The sequence below is a fragment of the Phyllopteryx taeniolatus genome, chromosome 5 (assembly GCF_024500385.1).
Source record: "Phyllopteryx taeniolatus isolate TA_2022b chromosome 5, UOR_Ptae_1.2, whole genome shotgun sequence".
Taxonomy (NCBI): domain Eukaryota; kingdom Metazoa; phylum Chordata; class Actinopteri; order Syngnathiformes; family Syngnathidae; genus Phyllopteryx; species Phyllopteryx taeniolatus.
In genome coordinates, this window is record NC_084506.1 from 23539390 (window position 1) to 23563124 (window position 23735).

Here is a 23735-nt window from a genome sequence, read left to right on the forward strand (position 1 = left end):
GTGTATGTTATTTTGGGTCACTTTAAGAAAAGTCATCAAATTTCAGGGTGAAAGAATGACATTAATGATTTTTCAAATGTCAAAACAGGTCAACTTTGATACAAACAATATGTAAAGGTTAAGATGCACCTGTCATTTCTTTTGCAGGTGCACGCTTGTGTGCTGCAGTACCTCATTTGGACTCAAAGGTGGGTGGGGACAGTGTTACGCCAGTCTAACGTCCAGCTATTGCCTCCTCCTCCTCCTCCTCCTCTTCATCCTCCTCCTCTTCATCCCCCTCCTCCTTTTGAGTTCCTGCCGGGGCAACAAGGAACTTTTTGTCAGTTTCACACAAAAAAGTGCACGTCGTAGTGATTGTGAGGAGTTTAGACCGACTGCAATGGCTCCATTCGGGAAGAATTTCCTGAAAGCTCGTCTGAAAAACAGGTAATTTAAAACCACCCAGTGATCTCCTTCAGGGGGGGTTTACATTGTGTGTGTGTGAGGGGGGGGGGGGGGGGGGGGGGGGGGCTTGGGGGGGAGTTTCCATGCAAGTGGAAACCAGGTCAGGCATGTAAAGTGGTTTAAAATGGTAAAATTTGCAATGCAATTGACTTCGTGATAGTAAGTGGGTCATAGTAAGGGTTTTTAGTCTGTATTTGCAAGAATACAACTTCAAATGAAGTTTAAAAGTGCACTGTGTGTTGGAGTAACTTCTTAATGAATAAGATGCCCTTTATTTTTCATTTAATTGATTGTTATTGGTAGTTTGCTCTTGTTTTGTCCAGAAACTAATGACCTGATACAGCTCAAATGGTACTCAATATGATCATTTTGTTGTGTTCCCTTCACTGTCACTATATGTCCTCATAAATCCATACAAAATGTATCTGTCTATCTATTACTCTATTTAATGTGTTTTTACAGTATTTGAAACTATATATAATGCAAACAGATACAGTATAATTGGAATGTTGAGAAGAGACGAACCCCACATATGAATTCACACAAAATCTGTCAAAAAAATGATAATATATTTGAATCTATAGAGATATAATTTGAATTTTAAATTTCAACTTAACTGTCAAACACACATAAAGAGAATGTAACCAGATCTAAAGAGCCATACGGAGTTTATAAAAATCAATTTATATATATATATATATATATATATATATATCATCGCACATCTTGTTCTGAGCAGCCTGCGAAGTCTGGAAAACTGAGCTGAAGTCTTGTACCTAATGAAAAGGCCTGTCCCGATTGCATGGTTAACATGAAAAATGTGGTCACCCCCATAGCTGCTTGACCATTTAGAACACAAAGTGCCTCATGGATGTGTGTAGTGGTTGTTGGTCTAAGATAAGGAGGGGAAGCAGTGTGTTGTGTCTCTGTTCAAAGATCACAACTGCGACTCATCCCGCAGATAAAGATGTTATTTCCCTCAAACCCCCGCCCAGATAAGCCCTGACAGGAAGCACTGCCCGTGTTTTTCTTTTCGGCTACGCGAGCAAATGTTTACCTGTCTTTTCCTCAAAACATCAAAGCCCTAACAACTCCTGTCACACTGCATGTCAATTTTCCCAGCTTCGGGTATAGTCCACAGTATGTGGTTTAACAGGTGTGATGTTAGTTGTGTGAAAAGAAATACCTAAAAGCTGAGACAAGGATGTGAAGTTTAACACCTGCCACTCACTTCTCCCATGCTAATGCTGAAACCAATGGTCTCCGTCTGACAACTATTTTACACGTCACACCAGACGCTGGTGACTGGATGCCTTGTGGCTTTGTGAAAATGCACATACTTGCAGTAATAGCCCACCTTCGCTGGGTTCTGTGTGAAAGGTATCGTCAATGAATGTGGGGGGAATGAATGCTCTGATACTACACACCAATATGCAGTGTTGGGCAAAACTTAATTACAACAAATGAGATTATGTAATTCGATGCAAAATGTATGTAATTGTAATAATCCATTACATTACTGGGAGAAAATGTGTAATCAAATTCAATTACAGTTTCTTTTGGAAATTTCAACGATTACAATTTTAGTTACATTTAAAAAATAGCCACAAAACCTCATATTTGTTTTCATATCACTTCCCCCTTCCAAAAACAACACTTGTGATTGGTTCTCTCTGGTCGTGCCATTCTGCCGTAGTCTCGAACGTGACATATTTTTACAAATATTACCTTGAAGCACCATCTTGTGGTACAATCTATTAGTTTGTCTGAAATTTTGAAAATGTTAGACGAGACTCATAGTTACACATTTAAACACGCAAAAGAACATTGACTTTTGAACAGTTTCATCATTTTTGAGTTTTTTATCGAATATCATAATATTAATCCAATGTAATTAGTAGGGATGTAACGATATCTGAATTTCATGGTTCAGTTTTATCACGGTATTAATCCCATGGTACGATAATTATTGCGATATCGAGGGGAACCTCACAGTATTGCAGGAAGATTCCAAGTCTTTCTCAATAGACTTTAGTAGTTTCTGTGCGTTTTGTATAAAAGACATTGTCAAATAATATATTACCGTGCACTTCTATCCCCTTCCATCCAATGTTTACATTCATATACTGTACCTCCAAAATGCTATTATTGCTTCAGCAATAATCATGGTGTGCTCTTGGCTTTACACGATCAGGATTTTTGGGGCCGATCACAGAGTTTACCAAACCGATCCGATAGGTTGCTGCTCTTGTCAGATCGTGTTTTCTAATCAGTCAGGTCAAACCAACATTACAACATGACAGAAATAATGGGTGCTAACTTACTGTAATTAAATTATTTTTAATTACTTCATCGAATCTTTAGAGCATGATTCGACAGAACGGCAGCATGTTTACGTACAACTGTTCGTGCTACCACAGGCTAGATAACGTTTTGTTGCCTGCTTGCGAGCCGTATCGTATTAAAAGTATGTGAACATACCTTAAGCAAGCCTTAAACGAACGTCCTCTCCTCTCCTGAACACCGGTGACCACCAACACACGTTTTTCCCCATTTTGTCCTTATAATACAGTCGGCGCAATCCACCCTTGGTGTCGTCGCCACGGTAACGGGTGTATCCGGTTGCATTTGAGTTGACAAGATAAAGCAAGCCCAGTGATTGTAAAAAACGGGGTGCGGTGCTATCGGAATATAAGATTTTATTGTAGTAGTCTGACAGTGGAATCGTGAAAGAGAAAATTTGTCTTGTAGTCTGATCCACACATTACGTGTTGTCTGTCTCAGGCGTGTTATCTGTTCCACACCGCCGACGTTTTTTTTTTTTTTTTTTTATATAAATAACTTCATTGGCGTCAGATATTTCCAATACTATCAGAATCAGAATCAGAATCATCTTTATTTGCCCAGTATGTCCAAAAAACACACAAGGAATTTGTCTCCGGTAATTGGAGCCGCTCTAGTACGACAACAGACAGTCAATTGACAGAGAGCACTTTTGAGACATAAAGACATTGACAAAAAACAGTCACTGAGCAATAAAGGGTTGCTAGTTATCTGGTAATGGCAACGCAGAGTAAATGTCTTTTGTGGAGCCGATCAATGACGCGGCGAATTATGACATTAAAGCCGATCAGCATAAAATGCGAAATATTGGCCGATACCGATCAGCCCGATAAAATCCGTGTTCAGTCTAGTATGCTCACAATAACAAAACTGTCCATTGAGAAATTGTCTGTTCACCAATTTGACAGTATGTATTGTCATCCTACTTTTTATTGGGCGATTAACGTACACTCCTTAAGCACCTTTTCACACTGCCCATGAAAGCACAAACATTTGCGGTAATAACCCACCTACACTGGGTTCTGTGTGAAAGCTATACAGTGTACATATTGTATATCACTCCAATGTTTTTGCCATGCGCTAATGAGATTTAGGATGCTGGTAATTTTCACACAGTCAAGATTAGCAGTCACACAGTCAGTTACGTGTTAACACCCAGAGTATATTCGAGTGGAAAGTAATGGGGTCAGGGCCATTCTTGTACTTCCTGTCTGGCACAGGAAGTGGCGATTGTGCCTGAGGACAAATGCAGGTGCTTCCCCCCCAACACACACACACATACACATTACACACATACCCGCGCACACAAAATCTGTACCCTCTTCCTGCTTTTATTTCACCTGTGTGTTCATATTATTAGTTCTTAATAATAATGTTTATTGGCTTTGACATGATTGATGACTTGTTTTACCAGATCAACTTGTACCACAACATTAGGTACATCTGAACTATGTATTGTACTGTAATGACACTCCATACAAACCGCAACTCTGTGTTCCAAAAGGTGAATTTTTGTCTGTGACATTTTTGAATGAGTGGGTCGGAAGTATAGGATTTTTTTCTCAATCGTATACTAAAAAAAATTATCATGCTAAAAAAAATTACTTTTTCCTCAAAAATGTATATTTGTTCGCTATTAAAAATGTAAAACTTTTTAAAAAATTATACTTTTGTCTTAAAAAAAATATACAGCTTAGCTCAGTTCAGGAAGTTGTCGAAAATATTAACCCAATATAATGTTTTTTTTTGTCAAACATTTAGTTTTTCTCAATATAAAAACTAATTATTGTAAAATCTGACTTTTTTTGTCAAATATATAACTTTTCTTCAATAATATAAAAATGTCAATGAGAATCTGACTTTGTAAAAAAAAAAGACTTATTTTTCTCAAAAAATGTAAATACTAATTCTAGAGAAATGTATGACTTTTCTTTCGAAAATATAAAAGCAAAATCTCGAAAAATCAATGACTAATCAGAAATATGGCTTTATTTCTCACAATGTAAAAACAAAACTATGATTTTTTTTCTAAAAAATTTAAAAACATTCTAGAAAGTTTTTTTTCGAAAGAAAGCCTTTTCTCATAAAAACAAACTATTTTCTTTAAAATATACACGTTTGTGTCTTTAAAATAAAAATGATAATTTTTTAAAATCGAAACTATACAAATTGTCAAGATTATGATTAATGAGACGATAGCATCAACAGATATCAGATAGCATCATCAGAATCAGAATCATCTTTATTTGCCAAGTATGTCCAAAACAGACAAGGAATTTGTCTCCGGTAGTTGGAGCAGGGCGGCACGGTGGCCGACTGGTTAGAGCGTCAGCCTCACAGTTCTGAGGTGCGGGGTTCAATCCCCGTCCCCGCCTGTGTGGAGTTTGCATGTTCTCCCCGTGCCTGCGTGGGTTTTCTCCGGGCACTCCGGTTTCCTCCCACATCCCAAAAACATGCATTAATTGGAGACTCTAAATTGCCCGTAGGCATGACCGTGAGTGCGAATGGTTGTTAGTTTCTATGTGCCCTGCGATTGGCTGGCAACCAGTTCAGGGTGTACCCCGCCTCCTGCCCGATGACAGCTGGGATAGGCTCCAGCACGCCCGCGACCCGAGTGAGGAGAAGTGGCTCAGAAAATGGATGGATGGATAGTTGGAGCCGCTCTAGTACAACAGACAGTCAATTTACAGAACACTTTGGAGACAAAGACATTGACAAAAAACAATTGTGCAAAAAGATGCAGAGTCCTCTAGCACTTAGAGCAGTTCGAATGACTAATATTGCAATAGTCCGGTGCAATGACCATTGTGCAAGAGGCGCTGAGACTTCAAGGAGTGTATGCGGTTTAAAGTGACAAGTAGTGCAATAATCTGGGACAATGTTGGTTATGCAAATGTTACAGATACTCCTCAATCAGTGTGCAAATGGAGCAGATGCTACTCTGGCATGAGTGGCCAGTATATGCAAATAGTGCAGCATGGCGAGACAACTACAGTGAGTGCACGAGTAATACATAATTGGCCCCACAGAAATGTGACAATGAACTCAAGTAAAAAAATTGCCAGCTTGTTGTAATGGAATTATAGGTTAGGTGTTTAAGAAGTTGATCGCAAGAGGGAAGAAGTTGTTGGAATGTCTACTAGTTCTAGTTTGCATTGATCGGTAGCGCCTACCTGAGGGAAGGAGCTGGAAGAGCTGGTGACCGGGGTGCGGGGGGTCCGAGAGGATTTTGCACGCCCTTGTCTTAGTTCTGGCAGCGTGCAAGTCCTCAAGGGTGGTACACCAACTAAAACAAGTAAGCTCTACATGTCTTTGTTTAGTTTCCCACGTGGATGTGAATGCAAAGTGTCGTGTGCGTTTTAAGTGGAAGTAGTGAACAAGTCTTCAGGAATGTGACAAGTACAACAATGGGAGTTAATGGTTACGCGGACCCTCTGAGCAAATAGCTGAGTGACGCATTCGACAAACAAATCATCCAAATCCAGCAAGCGAGCACAACTTTGACCGCCAAGAGTCTTATTCTACCAAGGAGTATTAGGGGCCTCACTGAAAAGAAAGCAACATAATTACATGTCGAGATAAAAGTCATAATCTTGCAAGAACAAAGATCAAATGTAGCGCTTTCTTGTTTCAGTAGGTACATAAGATTATGTTATCGTCTTAAAGGGAGGTATGTCATTAAACCTAATCTTCATAATTGTTGTACATTTATGCCACAAAAAAAACTCCAAATATTTTTTACAAAATAGGTTGTATAATTTGAAGAAAAAAGTTGCATATTTTAAAAAATAAATGTAGGCTACTGTGGGAAAGGCATTATACTTTTGAAAAATAGTATTGTTTTAAGAAAAAGGTGGTTTATTTATAAAGAAAAGGACATTTTCTACAAAAAAAAAATTGTATTTCCCGTTCCATTCTTCCCTCACTTGTGAACAAGACCCCAAGATACTTGAACTCCTCCACTTGGGACAGGATCTGTGGTAAAGGAGCTACGCCGAAAGGCGAAGCCCTCGATTTACCGGTCGATCTACGTTCCTACCCTCAACTATGAGTCACGAGCTATGGGTCGTGACCAAAAGAACAAGATCCAGGATACAAGAGGCCGAAATGAGTTTCCTCCGCAGGGTGTCCGGGCTCTCCCTTAGAGATAGGGTGAGAAGCTCGGTCATCCGGGAGGATCTCAGAGAATAGGACATATATTTTTAAGAATAGGACACATTTTAAAAAAATACATTTATATTTTCTCCCCCAAAGAAATGGTTAAATTCTTTGAAAAATGTGGTATATTTTCGAGAAAAGAAGTGGTTACTTTTGTAAGAATTGTTTTTAATCCATCCATCCATCCATTTTCTGAGCTGCTTCTCCTCACTCGGGTCGCGGGCGTGCTGGAGCCTATCCCAGCTATCATCGGGCAGGAGGCAGGGTACACCCTGAACTGGTTGCCAGCCAAACGCAGGACACATACAAACAAACAACCATTTGCACCTCACAGTCACACCTACGGGCAATTTAGAGTCTCCAATTAATGCATGTTTTTGGGATGTGGGAGGAAACCGGAGTGCCCAGAGAAAACCCACACAGGCACAGGGAGAACATGCAAACTCCACACAGGCGGGGGCGGGGATTGAACCCCGGTCCTCAGAACTCTGTGGCTGACACAGTTGGCCACCGTGCCGCAATTGTTTTTATACTTTCACCAAAAAAGTATTTTCAAGGAAAAAAAAATTTCAAGAAAAAATTTATATTTTTGAGAACAAAAATGTTTCATGAGAAAAGGAAAATATAAATGTGGGGTTTGAAGTTTTAACACCTGACACTCACCTCTGCCACCTCTTATGGCTCTATCGTAAAGAGTTTACAGTATCGCTGCATAAAAGCCCCCTTTCATACCGTCTATAAAAGCCAGCCTTTTTTGCCTTACAGTACATACAGTAGGAGCGTGGTGTCTAGTTTGTTGCTGGATTTCACCCAAATAATAGATTGTGATTAACTTTATGACATTAACTGTGATGACACAAACATTTTGCTTTTTATGCGGTTACTAAAAACCACACACAAATCCAATCGGAACGTCTGGAAATATCATCAGCTTATTCGATTACCTGCTCCAGCGACTTGGACATCTGTGCCATTTAAAGTCATGTGTGTTCGCGACGTAACATTAGCACTGGCCTATTAGCCACATATATAGATATATATTTTAAAAATAGGACATTAGTTGGTTGTTACAGTTCAGATGAAAAGGTAATGAGGGGTTTAATGGCAATAGAGAATGAATAACAGTCTAATAGGATCATGACACTATGAAGGAACGTCGTTTCCCGATTGTTGACCTCACAGAATAACAGAAAACACTTTAAATATTCAATGGCTGTTTCGACTAGCCAAACTTCAATGGATCAAATTAGTCCAAAGTTCTCACAAAGAAGGGTCTGTATTATACATGTAAGAGGTCTGTCAGAAAAGTGCCAGGATTTGTTATATTTCAAATCCAAACTACAAGTTTTTCCCTTCGAAGTAATACCCCTAGCGTCTAACGCACGTTCCCGGGCTTCTTTGTCACGCCTTCATGCACTCCTGGAAGGATTCTTCCAGGAACTTCCGCAGCTTCCATCACTGCCATCTTTATGTCGTCCAACATCTTTAAAACGGGTACCCTTGATGACCCCCCGATGATGATGGGAAAGAGCAAAAAATAAATAAATTAAGTAATTAATTAATTAATTTAAAAAGGCAGCATGGTGTTCGACTCGTTAGCACATCTGCCTCACAGTTCTGAGGACCGGGGTTCAAATCCCGGCCTGTGTGAAGTTTGCATGTTCTCCACGTGCCACTCTAAATTGCCCGTAGGTGCGAATGGTTGTTTGTTTATATGTGCCCTGTGGTTGCCTGGCGACCAGTTCAGGGTGTACCCTGCCTCTCGCCCGAAGATAGCTGGGATAGGCTCCAGCACGCCCGCGACCCTAGTGGGGAGAAGCGGTACTGAAAATAGATGGATAATTCATTTAAAAACATCACACGGAGCCAGGTTAGGTCAGCTGGGAGGTTGCACAAGCCAGGAACTGTCTGTCAGATGCATGTTTTTGGAATGTGGGAGGAAACCGGAGTACCTGGAGAAAACCGACACAGACACAGGGAGAACATGTAAACTCCGCACAGGCGAGAACCCTGAACCTGGGATCCCAGAACTTTGAGGCCGATGTGCTAACCAGTCGTCCACCGTGCCGCCGACTTGAAAATATGTCTTAGCTATATATAAACTATACCACAGTTTTCTCAAAAATAGGTGAATTGATATATATATATATTTTTTTTTAATCGAATCTTAATTAACAAATAAGTGATGACAGAAGTTCAGACACAACCCGCTTGAAAGACGTAAACATGGAAATGTAAAGCTTTAAGAGATGAATTTTCCTGTTCCTGTCTTCCCCAGGACCAAAGACAGCGAGCCCATCACTGGGAAGGAGATCCAGGTGACCGTGTGCAATGAGGAGAAGGTCGTCTGTGGCGTGACCAAGCACACCACCTGTGCCGATATGATTCAGGCATTACTAGAGGATCACAGATCTGTCCCGGAGAGCAAGCGGCTCCTGCACGGAGAGCCCAAAGACTTCTATCTGGTGGAGCGCTACAAAGGTTTCGAGAGGGTGTTGCCGCCACTCAGCAGGATCCTGAGGCTGTGGTATGCCTGGGGGGACCAGAGACCCTTCATCCAGTTCGTCCTGGTCAAAAGCAGCGATGTTGTGCCTCAGCGGGCTGTGAAGGCTACAAAGAACTGGACCAGATACACCAGAAATCCTCAGGCTCTTCCTGTGGAGAAGCAGAAACGAGTAGTGAGGAAGGCCTTCCGGAAGCTAGAGAAACTCCACAAGGATAGCACAACGCCCGCCGGCACTGAGGAAATTGATCGCATGGTCCAGCTCATCCTTAACCAGGATCAAACTATTCAGGAGCAGATCCAGCGCATGGGGGATTTAGAGGCGGAGATCCAGCAGCTTCAAGGGCAGCAAGACCACCATGACAAGTCAGAACCTTGTTGTTTGAACTTGGAAGAGCTTGATCAGCTCCTGCAAGCTAGCGACGATGTCCAGCAGCTGGAGTTACAGGTCCAGAGGCAGCAGGCGCTCTTAGCGCAGCTCTGTCGCGAAATAGATGCCGAGCAAAGGATGGTGGCGGGCGGTGAGCAGGAGGGAGCGTCAGCCACTCCCTGGACACCATCCGAGGCCGATGAGTCATTCCTTGCCGAGCTGGAAAGGATGCAGGCGGAGCTGAGGCGGAGCTACTTGGCCGGCGTGTCACTCCATAGCCAGGCGGCCGAGGTAGACAAGCAGCTCCGCTGCTCTGAGGCCACCTGGCTCTCCAGGGACCAGGAATGCTGGCAGCTAGCCTCTCAACTCAGATTGCTGCAAATGAGCGACGCCGCTCAGGAAGCCACTGCCAGTGATGCGGGGGTGAAAATGGAGGCCATCGCGGTCAAACACGGCTCATCCCCCATTGACATGACCGATACAGACTCGGACACCGGCATCAGCTCCACGCACAGCCAGGACTCGCTATCGCCTGGCTCGGACTTCCCTCCACCATTGGACACAGATGTCTAAAGGATGTTTGGACAGGGATGTCTAAAGATGTCTGGACATGGACATCTAAAGATGTCTGGACACAAATTTCTAAAGGATGTTTCCACCACTGCACACAGATGTGTGAAAGATTTCTCGACACAGATTTCTTAATGATGTCCGGACACTGATGTCTAAAGATGTCTGGACATGGACGTGTAAAGATGTCTGGACATGGACATCAGAAGATGTCTGGCCATGGACATGTAATGATGTCTGGAAATGGTCATCCAAAGGAAGTTTCTACCACTAGACAAAGACCAGACCTCTAAAGAAAGACTCTATCATGAGACACGGACCTCTAAAAGATGTCCTATCACTGGAAATGGAAGTCTAAAAGATTTCAACACTACTGAACACCTATGTCTACACTAATGGAGTAGTAGGTCTAAATTATGTTGGGACACGGATGTCTAAAGAAGTCTGGAGAAAGGTGTCTAAAGGATATCTAGACATGGATGTCTAAAGGATGTTTCCACCACTGGACACAGACCAGACTCCAAAGGATGTCTCTACCACTGGACACAGATGTCTCAAGGATATCTTCACCACTGAGCATGAATGCCTGCACTACTCGACATGGGTGTCTGAGAAATGGTAAATAGACTGCACTTATATAGAGGACTTTTAATTTCCAGCAGGTTCGAAAAAGACTAACTTTTGTAAAAAGTCGACTCAAGACTCTCACCTTGTACTCCCAACTCAAATCCGGCACGGGTCGATTTTTGAATATCCAGCACAAATTTGAAAACAGCATCAGGCAAACTGTGCATTTGAGCCATTAGTAACACAACCTGGTTATCCATCCAGTGCTTATCCTGTTCAGAGTGGCTGGTGAGCTGGAGGACATCCCAGCTGACTCCATCCTGGATTGATCAATCACAAGGGTACATATAAAGACAGACAACCAAGTCCGGCAAACACCACTACTACACTATCAGTGATCCTAGTACTGCAATCCATTTTGTACTGTTTATCCTTTTCTGGGTCACAGCCGGAGCTGGAGTCTATACCAAGATGGATTAGTTGCCATTCATTCACAGGGCACATAGAAAGACAGATGAATAACTCCAACGAATGAACCGCTACACTATCAGTGACCCTTGTACTGCACCATTTTCTACAGTTTATCCTATTCAGGATCACAGTTGAGCTGGACAAGCGAGAGACGTGGTTACACGCTGGACTGGTCTCCAGTCAACCACAAGTGTAGAACCCGACCTGCACAAATAAGATATGTGAGCCTTCCTGAAACAGGCCATAACCTACATGAACACTACACAACAAAAACTCGTGTTGTCTGCTATATTAATAGATACTTTGGTCACACTTTAATCATGCTTATTTCCGCGTTTTGCACCAATCATCCAGATGTTGCCATTAGGGACCTACAGGACACTTTGAATTTACTTAACTACTGCAAACATCAACCCAGCAGGGCTGAATATAATTTCACACTTTTCTTTAAAAGCCATACTGCACTTAATAATGTCTTAACAGTGTTTTATATTAAAACTCACTAAGATGTATGTGTGTGTGTGTGTGTGTGTGTGTGTGTGTGTGTGTGTGTGCATAGTATAGATATATATAGATATGTATATATATAAAACAGATTTTTATATACTGGATTGTTCACTATTGCCACAATTGTACATATGCATCTTGTTTATATCTATATTGTGTCAGTAAGGTTAAAATGCTACGCTTGTACAAAGATTATATATTTATTTATCCTGCAATTGTAATCCACACAATGAAGTTGAAATGTGCATTTAAACTTTCATAATAAACAGATAAAAATGTGACACAAATTAAATTTTAATGTGGGTTATTTTTGGGTTGCAAAATTCCAGGAAATTTCTAAAGTTTGCACACAGGGATTACGGGGATATTTACCATGAATTGTAACCCCCTTAAAAGCCAATAGACAGTGCAGTCTACTCTAAAAGTATTGGAACGACAAGGTCATTTCCTTTGTTTTTTTTTTTGTATACAGAAGACATTTGGGTTTCAGATCAAAAGATGAATATGAGACAAAAGTTCAGACTTCCATCTTTTATGTCATGGTATTTACAGCTAGATGTGTTAAACAACTCAGAAAAGAGCAACTTTTGTTTGAACCCACCCACTTTTCAAGTGAGCAAAAGTATTGGAACATGTGACTGATTGCCGTTTCTTGTTGCTCAGGTGTTGCCTTTTAGATCGATTGCTTAAACATTAGAGAATGCTGTTTTTTTGCTTCACCTGTGAAAACTGCCTTTACTGTGAAGCAAACATGAAGACCAGAGAGCTGTCTATGGGAGGACCAAGGATTTCATCAGAGGGAAAAAGGGGTCTTAGACTGACCGAACCAACCCCCCACCCCCAGGCTTCAATAGGCAGTGTGAAAGGGGCTTGCAATTGGCTGAATATTTTGTTGTTCAAAGTCCTGTAGAAACTCCCAGTTACAGCCGCCCCTTTCACACGACCTATTAAAGCTGTGAATTTTACACCGTTTCTCCTGGTGTCAATTGTGTGAACGGCACAGGGAAGTAAAGGAATGCAACAATGTAAGATTAAGGCGGGTATGGAATTCATCAACCGACAGTCACTTCTCCCGGCATGTTGTCTATCCATCCATTTTCTGATTCGCTTATCCTCACTAGGATCGTGGGCGTGCTCGCGCCTATATGTAGCACCATTGCAGAATGCCGTGTTGCTCTTTGAAAGCGGCAGTTACCTGCCTTCTTTAGCTCCTGTGTAAAAAGGTCTTCTGTTGTTTTCTGTCAGGATCTCTGTGTGAAAGAGGCTAATATGTAGGGTGTAACATATAATCAGACAGAAAGGTCTCCAGAGCAAAGAAAAAAGGTCTCTTCTCGACAAACGTACGTACGACTGACAGACTGCCTGTTTGTTCTCAAGGCAGACGGGCCATGGTGGGGGGGGGTATCTATTTCATTCACACGAATCTCTTAAACACCCCCTCTGCCCTCTACCACCCCCTCGACCGCCTCAACCACCGCAAACAAGTCACGACTCTGAGCTTGAAAGAGCACTGCTCTCTTTAAACATGCAGGGGGGGGGGGGGCGGCCTGGTCATTCACCCGGAGGGGGGGTATCCAAACGGGCTTTGGTGGGCATTGATCGTGCTCAACGTCGGGCCCCTTTGACAACTGTTTTCAGCTGGCACATTTCGTGGAGCAGACCCCCAAGCTCAACCTTACTAAGTTATGTCGTAATGTAATCCTGCAAGCTACCTTACTAGGTACTAGGTGACCCGATTGTGCTGTTTCACATGTGTAAATAAAGTTAATTTAAGCCCATTCATCGTGGCTGAATTTGCCTTTGTTTATGTTTCATCCAGTTTATTAAAAAAAAATATTTTTTAAATTGATATTGTTGGACAATATTTGAATTTGCATATTCATATTTTGAAATGTTGTCTATTTGTTGTCCATGCACAATTTAAAAATTAATCAGAAGTTGCTCATGAGCTCCTTAATAATGTTTTTTATTGAATACGACAGATATTACTCAAGTAATGACTTGAACTGGAGGACTACTTTTTACTATAACTTGAGTCATATCATTCTAAAGTAATAGTACTTGGGTAGTTTTTTTAACTCTAACCACTTCTGGACTGAACTAACTAGTGTCACTTTTTCTAAAACGCATTTCCCACGTCTTTATCTGATGTGTGCTCTGCCACCACATCTTGTCTTGTGTGTTTTGAGGTCCGCATCATAGAGGTACAATTATGACGCCAGCTGAGCTGTGGTGTCACATCTGAGTTCAAGCTCCACAAGCTGAGACGCGTCAGACACGTTCGAGGGCCTCACGGATAATTGGCAGCACATCCAACAGGCGTGAATCATTTCATCAAACAGCCCAAGAGGCAATAAAATGCCACTACAGTACCACTATGCCTACAAGTGTTTGTGAATGTGTGTGTGTGTGTGTGTGTTATCACTGGCAGTTTTAAAGGCAGGAAATCATAACAGATACCTCCCCCACCCCGGGGCTACAAGTGCTGTATCACTAACGCAGACCTGTCCGTACTTCAATCACAAAACTTTCCCCTCCAGTACTTTAGGTGGCAGTAGTGCATATTACATGCAAGCAGGTTGGAATGTCAAGAAGTAAAAAAAAATGTCCACAACCCACACCTTTACTCAGAAGTGTTGCCCACTCAGAATATCGGTTATTTAGCGTTGTCGCAAATCTGCAAGCTACCTAACTAGCTACTGAGCTAACGAACCTTGTTCCATTTTTCCATCCATTTTCCGTACCGCTCATTCCTACTAGGGTCGTGGGTGGCGCCTATCTCAGCTAACTCTGAGCGAGAGGCGGGGTACACCCTGAACTGGTCGCCAGCCAATTGCAGGGCACATATAGACAATCATTCACACTCACATTCACACCTACGGGCAATTTAGAGTCTTCAATTGGCCTATCATGCATGTTTTTGGAATGTGGGAGGTAACCGGAGTACCCGGAGAAAACCCAAGCAGGCACGGGGAGAACATGCAAACTACACACAGGCGAGGCCGGATTTGGACCTCGGTCCTCAGAACTGTGAGGCTGATGTACTAAGCAGTCGGTCATCGTGCCGTGAGCTAACAAGCAAACAAACTAATTTACTCACTACCTATCAAGATAAGTAGTTAACCTCGTTTTGTTCATTTTTGGCCGGGATAATAATGCCAGTGCAGTCTTTAAAAAAAATAAAAATTGTTTTAATAAAATTTAATTTAAAAAATCAATAACTTTATTGACTTTGTTACGAATCCATCCATCCATCCATTTTCTGAGCCGCTTCTCCTCACTAGGGTCGCGGGCGTGCTGGAGCCTATCCCAGCTGTCATCGGGCAGGAGGCGGGGTACACCCTGAACTGGTTGCCAGCCAATCGCAGGGCACATAGGAACAAACAACCATTCGCACTCACAGTCATGCCTACGGGCAATTTAGAGTCTCCAATTCATGCAAGTTTTTTGGGATGTGGGAGGAAACCGGAGTGCCCGGAGAAAACCCACGCAGGCACGGGGAGAACATGCAAACTCCACACAGGCGGGGCCGGGGATTGAACCCGGGTCCTCAGAACTGTGAGGCTGACGCTCTAACCAGTCGGCCACCGTGCCGCCTTTGTTACGAATATTGTCAACTATTTTCACACAATAGCATTAATTCATTTTCCGAACTGCTTATCCTCACTAGGGTCGCGGGCGTGCTGGAGCCTATCCCAGCTACCTTTTGGGCGAGAGGCGGGGTACACCCTCAACTGGTTGCCAGCCAATCGCAGGGCACACATAAACAAACAACCATTTGCACTCACATTCACATCTGCGGGCAATTTAGAGTCGCTTAACCTACCATGCATGTTTTTGGGATGTGGGAGGAAACCGGAGTACCCGGAGAAATCCCACGCTGGCACGGGGAGAACATGCAAACTCCACACAGGCGAGGCCGGATTTGAACCCGGGTGCTCAGAACTGTGAGGCGGACGTGCTAACCAGTCGACCAACGTGCCGCCCACAATAGCATTTTTAAGTTAAATAACAATTATATTAAGTTCATGTAAGTTTAATATAAAAGTTGTAACGTTAATGTACATGTTTGATACATCTCTTGTATGTGATAGTATAAACATAATGTATGCAGCCTGTCATTAAAGAAAAGGTTGAAGACATTAGCATGCGCTCAGACATAGAGACGCTAACATAAAGGCATACTACAGCTATCTTTTCCACAGATATGTCTCTCTGGGGTTACCCATTAGCTGACCAAGCAGCTTTTTGCTGACTTTTGAAAGTTTTCCCAAATGTGCTACAGCTAGCTTAACATTTAGTAACAATATCATAGAAATGTCACAGTTAATGATACGTTGTTCCGGTTAAACTACTGTGCCTTTGTTTGTGTTTTGTTGAGTCTTTTTGAATTTGATAGCATCTTCTTATTGGATGTAGCCATGACCATAAGGTAGCAATTGCCAAGCTCACAAGTGTGGGGAAAAAGAGAATAAGTATGGTGGAAATGAATGAAAGCATCCACACTGAAGTCTATTTCAACAATTGCCGTTGAGCGAGGAGCTTGTGGTGAGCACCTGATTGCGCCGCTAGTCGATGAGCTACTTACGTAAACATGGAACACGGTGATCAACTCTTGAGCCTGACCTTCTGCGGTTGAATCTCTTGATTGGGACTGCAAATGGCCGCCTATAAGACATGATACTCAAGATGATATACTATCATGTTGTGCTAACGCCAAGGCCTGAATGCAAACATGATACAAATGCAGCCATCGAGAAATATAGCTTTGATGTTGGCGCAGCACAGGATTAGATTTTAGGTCAAATACACATTGTCAAATAAATCCACGTATCACATATATCTACCTATCGCCATTGTGCAATGTTTCTTAAAGACCCCCAAAAATTGAAATCAATTATGTGTATCTAAATACTTGAGAAATACTGATTTACAGCAGCCAACCGACGTCGTGCAAAACAGAGACGAATTCCCCCACCAGTGTGTGTACGTGTGTGTGCGTGTGTGTGTGTGTGCATTTCCTAGCTTTGCCATCCAAAAGGAAAGCCAAAAGGAATGTGAAACGAAGCAAGTGAACAGGCTTGTGTGATAACCTTGCAGCCCCACAACCACCCACACACACACACACACACACATACATACACACACACTCTTTTTATGGTTGTTATTGTTAAGACTTGATGGCAAATGTGTGAGAAAATCTCATAAATGTCTGAATTGTAAAAACACTCATGAACTGACTATGACATAATAAGACTACCATAAATCTCCAAACATTGCACAAATTAGAATAAGACAATCTAAAAAAAGTAACAACTTAAAAACGACTGCCATGAATCTAGAAACGTTGTACACGTTAAAATAAGTGTACCATAAATCCTTCAAAAGTTGTGCAGGTTAAAATAACTACAAAAATCTCCCCCAAAAAATCGTGCAATGCAAAATAAGATCATAAAGCTCCAAAAGTTGGCACAGGTTAAGACTATGATAAAAAAAGACCTAACGTTACGTAAGTTAAAATAAGATAGCCATAAATCTACAGTACCAGCATTACGCAGTCAGTTAAGTAGCTTGTGAGGTTACGGAAAAACAACATAACCAAAACATGCCATGAAATTTTGTTGAGGAACAGGGTTAGTTAATGAGCTAGTCAGTTTTCTAGTTAGTTAGTTTTTGTCAGGTTGCTAGATAGGTAGCTTGCAAATTTATGTAAAAACTACATAACCAATATTCTATTGAATTTTGTAGAGGAACAAGGTTAGTTAGGTTGTCAGTTATATAGTTACTAGGCTTTACACGATCAGGATTTTTGGGGCCGATCACCGATCAGCGAGTTGAAAAAAACGATAACCGATCCAATCACATGGAAGAATGAATTTAAATGACCTGTTCATTTACTGTATATATTTGTGTACTTAATTGCTAAAGAAATTATCTTTACAATAAATAATGTATCTTTGTTCCTCTTTTTATGCCAGTGAGGCATAGTGACAGACAGAACAAATAAATGCTCTTCTATTAGATGGCAGGAAGTACAGACAGTAATTAATGTATCCACTTTTTGTGACATTTTTGTTTGTTGGTGTTCCGTGAGATTTTTCAATTGTAAAATATGTTCCTTGGCTCCATAAAGGTTGGAAATCACTGCTCTAGTCAGATCGTGTATTCTAATCACTCACGTAAAACCAACATTACATGACAGAAATAATGGGTGCTAACTTACTGTAATTAAATTACTTTATTGTAATTAAATTACTTCACCCACACCAAAACTTTAGAGCATGATTCGAAGGAACGGCGGCACGTTTACGTCCAACCGTTCGTGGTACCACTAGCTTGCTAGGCTACATAACGTTTTGTTGCCTGCTTGCGAGCCCTATCGTATTAAAAGTACGTGAACATACCTCAAACGAACGTCCTCTGCTGTCCTGAGCCGGTGACCACCAACATACGTGTTTCCCCATTTTGTCCTTTTAATACAAAGAAGCCGCGCTCCACTCTCGTTGTCGTCGCCACGGTAACGAGTGTATCTGGTCACATTTGAGTTGACAAGATAAAGCCAATGATCGTAAAAAATGGGATGCGGTGGTATCAGAATACAAGATTTTATTGCAGTAGTCTGACATAGTGCAATCGTGAAAGAGCAAATTTGTCTTGTAGTCTGATCCGGCGGGCATTACGTGTTGTCTGTCTCAGATGTGTTGTCTGTGCCACACCGCCGACATTTTAATAACTTTATTGGCCGTCGGATATTTCCAATACTCCGTCAAAAGACGCACGACAAGGCTAAAAATAAACTAGCTTTTGGATTCAAATATACTGTGCACGATGGCGACTCGGAGTAAATGTCTTTTGATTGGATCGGCGAATTATGACATTAAAGCCGATCAGCATACAATGCTAAATATCGGCCGATACCGATCAGCCTGATAAAATCGGTGTAAAGTCTAGTAGTTACCTAGGGTGTTAACCCCTTGACGCCTTAGAGTCAGTCAATAACTTATAGTAAGTAAGTTAATGGTTAGGTACTGTAGCTCACAAATTTACTTAACGAAATGACGTAACAAATATTTCATGGTTGTTTTTGCAGCTCCTAAACATTCTTGGCAAATGTCAAAGCAAGAACCCTCATGATTTTGATCAGCAGCTGACTGAAGCTGCTTACTGTAGAAGCAGCACAGGAAGTGCAAGCAGGAAGCGGCGTGTTTATGCAAAGAAAGGTCGCCACTCATTATGGAGACAGACACGCACACACACACACACACACACACACACACACAAATACACTCGCACAAACATAAACTTATTGTAACTTTAATAGTACAATGTGAAGTGTAAAACATGTAAGTGTATTTAGAACTAGTAAAGTGCATCAACGCGTTCCAGGAAGCTGTGAAAACTACTAAGAAAAATACACTTGCTTTTTTGGGGACTTTTTGTGTCGTTTTATGTGATGTTAGCAGTGATATTTGGTACTGTGTAAACCGTTATGTTAGTTACTGTGATAGCCCTGATCATAGTACTTGTATTAGCCATGATGTTAGCTATGTTGTTAGCCATAATGTTAGCTACAGTGTTAGCCATGTTAGCTATTTTACCCATAGTGTTAACCATAAATATGAACACTAGCTACACCAGCGATATGTAGCAACCTAACTAACCGGCGTGCCTACTTCGTGGCCATGTTAGGGAGGTCGTTGTTCCCATAGAGGGCAATGCACAGACACTGAAATTAAGTCGTAACGTGCTTATTTCTCAACCGTTTTTCACAAGGGTAACTGTTTTGTCAATGCCAAAGCCTATGTGATCAATACACATTAGGCAAAAAAGTTAAAAAAAATAAATACATTTTACATGTGAAAGAGACTCCCAGTTCCCTTGTCGTAATTGTCCGCCGTTTCACGCAACCATATGCAGCACAATTGACCGGCATCCTTGATCTTTTGGTTTTCACAGGGAATGTGTGTGTGTGTGACTTTGACCTCCCTAGCTTAGCGTCACCGTCAGCATGGAGCTCAAAATCTGTGTGTCGTATCTACCTATATGTATAGGTAGATGTGTGCTATTCACTTCTATATTAGCATAATGCTACCAATGATATTAGCTGCACTGTTAGCCATGATGTTAGCTACAGTGTCAGCCATTGCTTGAGCTACTGGGTTATCCGTTATGTTAGCAATGATATTAGCTACAGTGTGAGCAATGATAACAGTTACAGTGTTAGCAATGATATTAGCTATAGTGTTTGCCAGGATATTACCTATGATATTAGACAAGATATGGGAGCATTTGCCATGTCGTTGCCAAATGGTCACGTGGTGTGTTGGTTGGCAAAAAGCCTATCCAAGTCGACACCCAACCGCGAGTCATCGAGTTATTAACCCTTATTTTCGTTAATTAATAAATGGTAGTGTCATGTTGCGTTTTGGGCTGCACATACAGATTGGATAAGACTGATTCTAAGAGCTTTTACGGCGTCCAAAAAAAACAAAATTTCATTGAAAGCTTTACGTGTAAATCTTTTGTGTAGGCCAAAATGAAAAGTTTTCAATCAATACTCGTACATCGCCTCAACTCAGGCCAGGTGGATGGATTTGGGACCCATTTGTCCGTAACTGCGTATTTATGGCAAATCCTGGTTGCCACTGCTATACAGAAGCTTTGCTGGACATTTTTGCTCGGGATCAGCTGGCACAAAATTGCATACTGGGATAAAAAGCCATGAAAACAAGGTTTCTCAGCCAATATTATATGCAAATGGTTCGCTCTTTTGCTAGTCAATTTTATGCGCATTTGCACAATTACATCACAATGACATTTCGCTAAGGCTCCCATTAGTCATTGTGTGAGTTACTGTGTTAGTCATTATGTCAGCAATATATTAGCTATTTTGTTAGCCAGGATGTTTGCAATGCTATTCTATTAGCTACTGAATGAGCCATGACTTTAACTGCAGTGTTACCCATGTGGATAGCAATGATGTTTAGCGACATTAGCCATGATATCACCTACTGTGTTAGACATGATGTTTGACATAATATTAGCTATGATGATAGATACAGTTCTAGCTATGATTCGTACCTAAAAAGAAACGTTGAGCTGTCGAAGTGTCAATAAGTGACAGAAAGCTAAGGTGCTACACTGTGTAAAAATGTTGCTTGTACCTGCGTGGCTCACGCTGCTTGTGGTAACGTGATTGAATTTTTGTTTAATTGTTTTTGGCTTACTAAATGATATTTGCTTTTGCGGAGTGTGAACATAATATAATTTATTTCACCTGATGATCAACATGTCACACTGCAAGCCGATCGCATTACTCCTGTATAAGATTTAGTTTTGAATAACTGTCAATCATCTGAGAGACTTTTCACACTCAAGTCTCTTTGGTGGAAAATGATTGACTCCCGTCTCACTCCATCAGCTCTCAGGGCAGAGTTCAAGCAGCACATTTAAACTCTAAGAAGATTTTTTACCCCACTAAAATAAAAATTCATCCAGAGGCTCAAAGGGCTGTCAATAAAATATTTTAACCCCTACAATCAGACTCATTATAGCTTTAATTGTTGTGCTTTATTCTGTTATTCCTTGTAGCTAACATAAGGACTAACATCATCAATAGTCTCATGACCAATACAGTAGCTAACATCATATTCAACATATCAGAATCAGAATTATCTTTATTTTGTCCAAAAAAAACATACAAGGAATTTGTCTCGGGTAGTTGGAGCTGCTGACAACAGACAGTCAATTGACAGAGAATACTTTTGAGACATAAAGACATTGAGAAAAACAGTCGCTGAGCAATAAATTGTTGCTAGTAATCTGGTAATGCGTAGTGAACATCACTGCTAAAACCATGTCTGACATTGTAACTAACATCAGCGCTAACATTATGGCTAACACAGTAGCTAAAGTCATGCATAACACGGTAATTAATGGCTAACAGAGTAGATAACATCATGACAAATACTGTAGCTAAAGTTAGGTACGTTCCGGATCCATCCAGAAAAACGGCTGCTATTTTCTTACCATTTTTTGTTCCGGATTTCGGGCACAATAATTCAGTGCAAGCCCACAAAAATTGTGTTTTCTCATTGTTTCATGCAAGGTAATACTTTACTTACTAATACGTTCTTTTCAGATTAAGTGTAAATCTCTTTTCAACCCCGATTTTGAATTTTTCAATTTGGTCAGTATTTTCCGTGGTTCTGACAAAGGTGAAAATGTTCCTCGATTTCGGCATCGAAAGTCATACGTTCGTAGGATTTGTCCACGATAGAAGGCTATATGGTGGTGATTCACTATTATTATTATTATTCTTGTTTTCTGGAAAGATTGAAGTAATTCCGGCGATGCAATTGTTCTCAGGTTGGCTCTAAAAGCAGATTGAAAAAACGGAAAATGGCCCGTTTGAACATTATATTTTCATCTCAACTAATTAGAAACATCCTGGCATTTTTCTACCAAAGAGTAATTTACACTGATTTCTGGGCAAGAACATTCTGTCAGATTTTTTACATATAAAGTGGCATAAAATCCTTCATCCTTATCCAATTCTTACAACCTAGGGCTAATTGTATTAGGGTAACACTCCTCTATCCAATGGCATTGTCGATTTTGACATAAAGGTATTTATAAAATTTTAGTAACATACCTACTCAAGTCATTGCTAACACAGTAGCTAAGATTATCGCTAAAATCGTGGCTAACACAGTAGCTAAAGTTATGGCAAACACTGTACCTAACATCACTTTTCTTTGTTTTTAGTTTTTGTCCTGTTCGGCGGTTAGGTCAAGCAGAAGGGAGGATCTGCAACCCAGGATCTGTATGGTACTTGGCGACATCACTAATGTCTTGGCTAACACAGTAGATAATGACTAACATTGTAGCTTAGTCATAAAGTCATGGCTATCACAGTAGCTAACATCATCACTCACGTCATGGCTAACGCAGTAGATAACATCATGACTAACATTGTAGCTAAAGTCATGGCTAACACAGTAGCCAACATTATCGCTAACATTCGGGTACATTCGGAAATTGACTCCAAGCGTGCTCTCTACACTCAGAAATGTTCAGAAACTCAGAGCTTTGTTGAAGTGTGCCGTTCAGTTATTCAGAGAACCACACTCCCGCCGCTCTGACTGGGGAGACAGAGCAGCCGGAGCGTCAGGCAGGACAAGATGTTTACAGGCAGAACTGACACATTAAATATGGCGGAGGCACTGACGTATCCCTGCTGACTGCCAATGGCCGACACGCTCGTTCGTAAATGCATAGAAAATGGAGCGCGTTCTGCTTCTCTGAATACTGCGTTCTCAGAGCGCAGTGAGAACGTGAAATTGAATTTCCTGATGTACCCATTGTGGCTAACACAGTAGCTAAAGTCATGGCTAACACAATAGCTAACATCATCATAACCTCTTTTCCTTTTGGCTTACTTTTTATCACATTTTTCATCTTTTTCAGACATTTTATGCAGAATGTACAACAGAATGTAGACATAACCTTTTTCAGCGGCGCCGTTTTAATTATCCGAGGACCACACGGGAGACTAAAAGTAAATGTCAAACACAGCTTTCTGTTCAATTGAAACTTTTGTGAAGTTTACGTTCCAGACCATTCAATTTTCCATTTCCACCAAGTGAAAGAATTCTTTAGCCACCACACCACGCACCCCAACCCCCCCCCCCCCCCCCCCCCGTACACAAACACACAGACACAGCAGGATGTTAACGTCAAGGTCAAAAGGACCTTTTTTAGTATTTGTTACAGTGCCGTCATTGTTATTTTTAATCATGT

At 41.3% G+C, this 23735-nt stretch overlaps 2 protein-coding genes across 6 annotated transcripts in view; one reads left to right on the forward strand and one right to left on the reverse strand.

The window, feature by feature from the left end:
• The window catches only part of nts (neurotensin), a 46025-nt gene that overhangs the window by 6567 nt on the left and 15723 nt on the right, over positions 1–23735 (reverse strand). For 3 of the 5 annotated variants that reach the window (XM_061773957.1, XM_061773961.1, XM_061773960.1), the window contains exons 2-3: positions 16522–16601; positions 172–294 (exon numbers count right to left, since the gene is read on the reverse strand). Coding sequence is in view for 1 of the 5 variants with exons in the window: in XM_061773959.1 (XP_061629943.1) it covers positions 130–136 (7 nt within the window). In the remaining 4 variants the exon portion in view is untranslated. Of the gene's footprint in view, positions 1–129; positions 295–16521; positions 16602–23441; positions 23572–23735 lie in introns of those variants that run through there. The other 2 variants (XM_061773958.1, XM_061773959.1) reach the window with 2 other exon arrangements.
• rassf9 (Ras association domain family member 9) lies at positions 278–13499 on the forward strand. The gene is made up of 2 exons (XM_061773956.1): positions 278–426; positions 9224–13499. Exons 1-2 carry the CDS (start codon positions 380–382, stop codon positions 10389–10391), a joined length of 1215 nt encoding a protein of 404 aa, XP_061629940.1. The 5' UTR covers positions 278–379; the 3' UTR covers positions 10392–13499.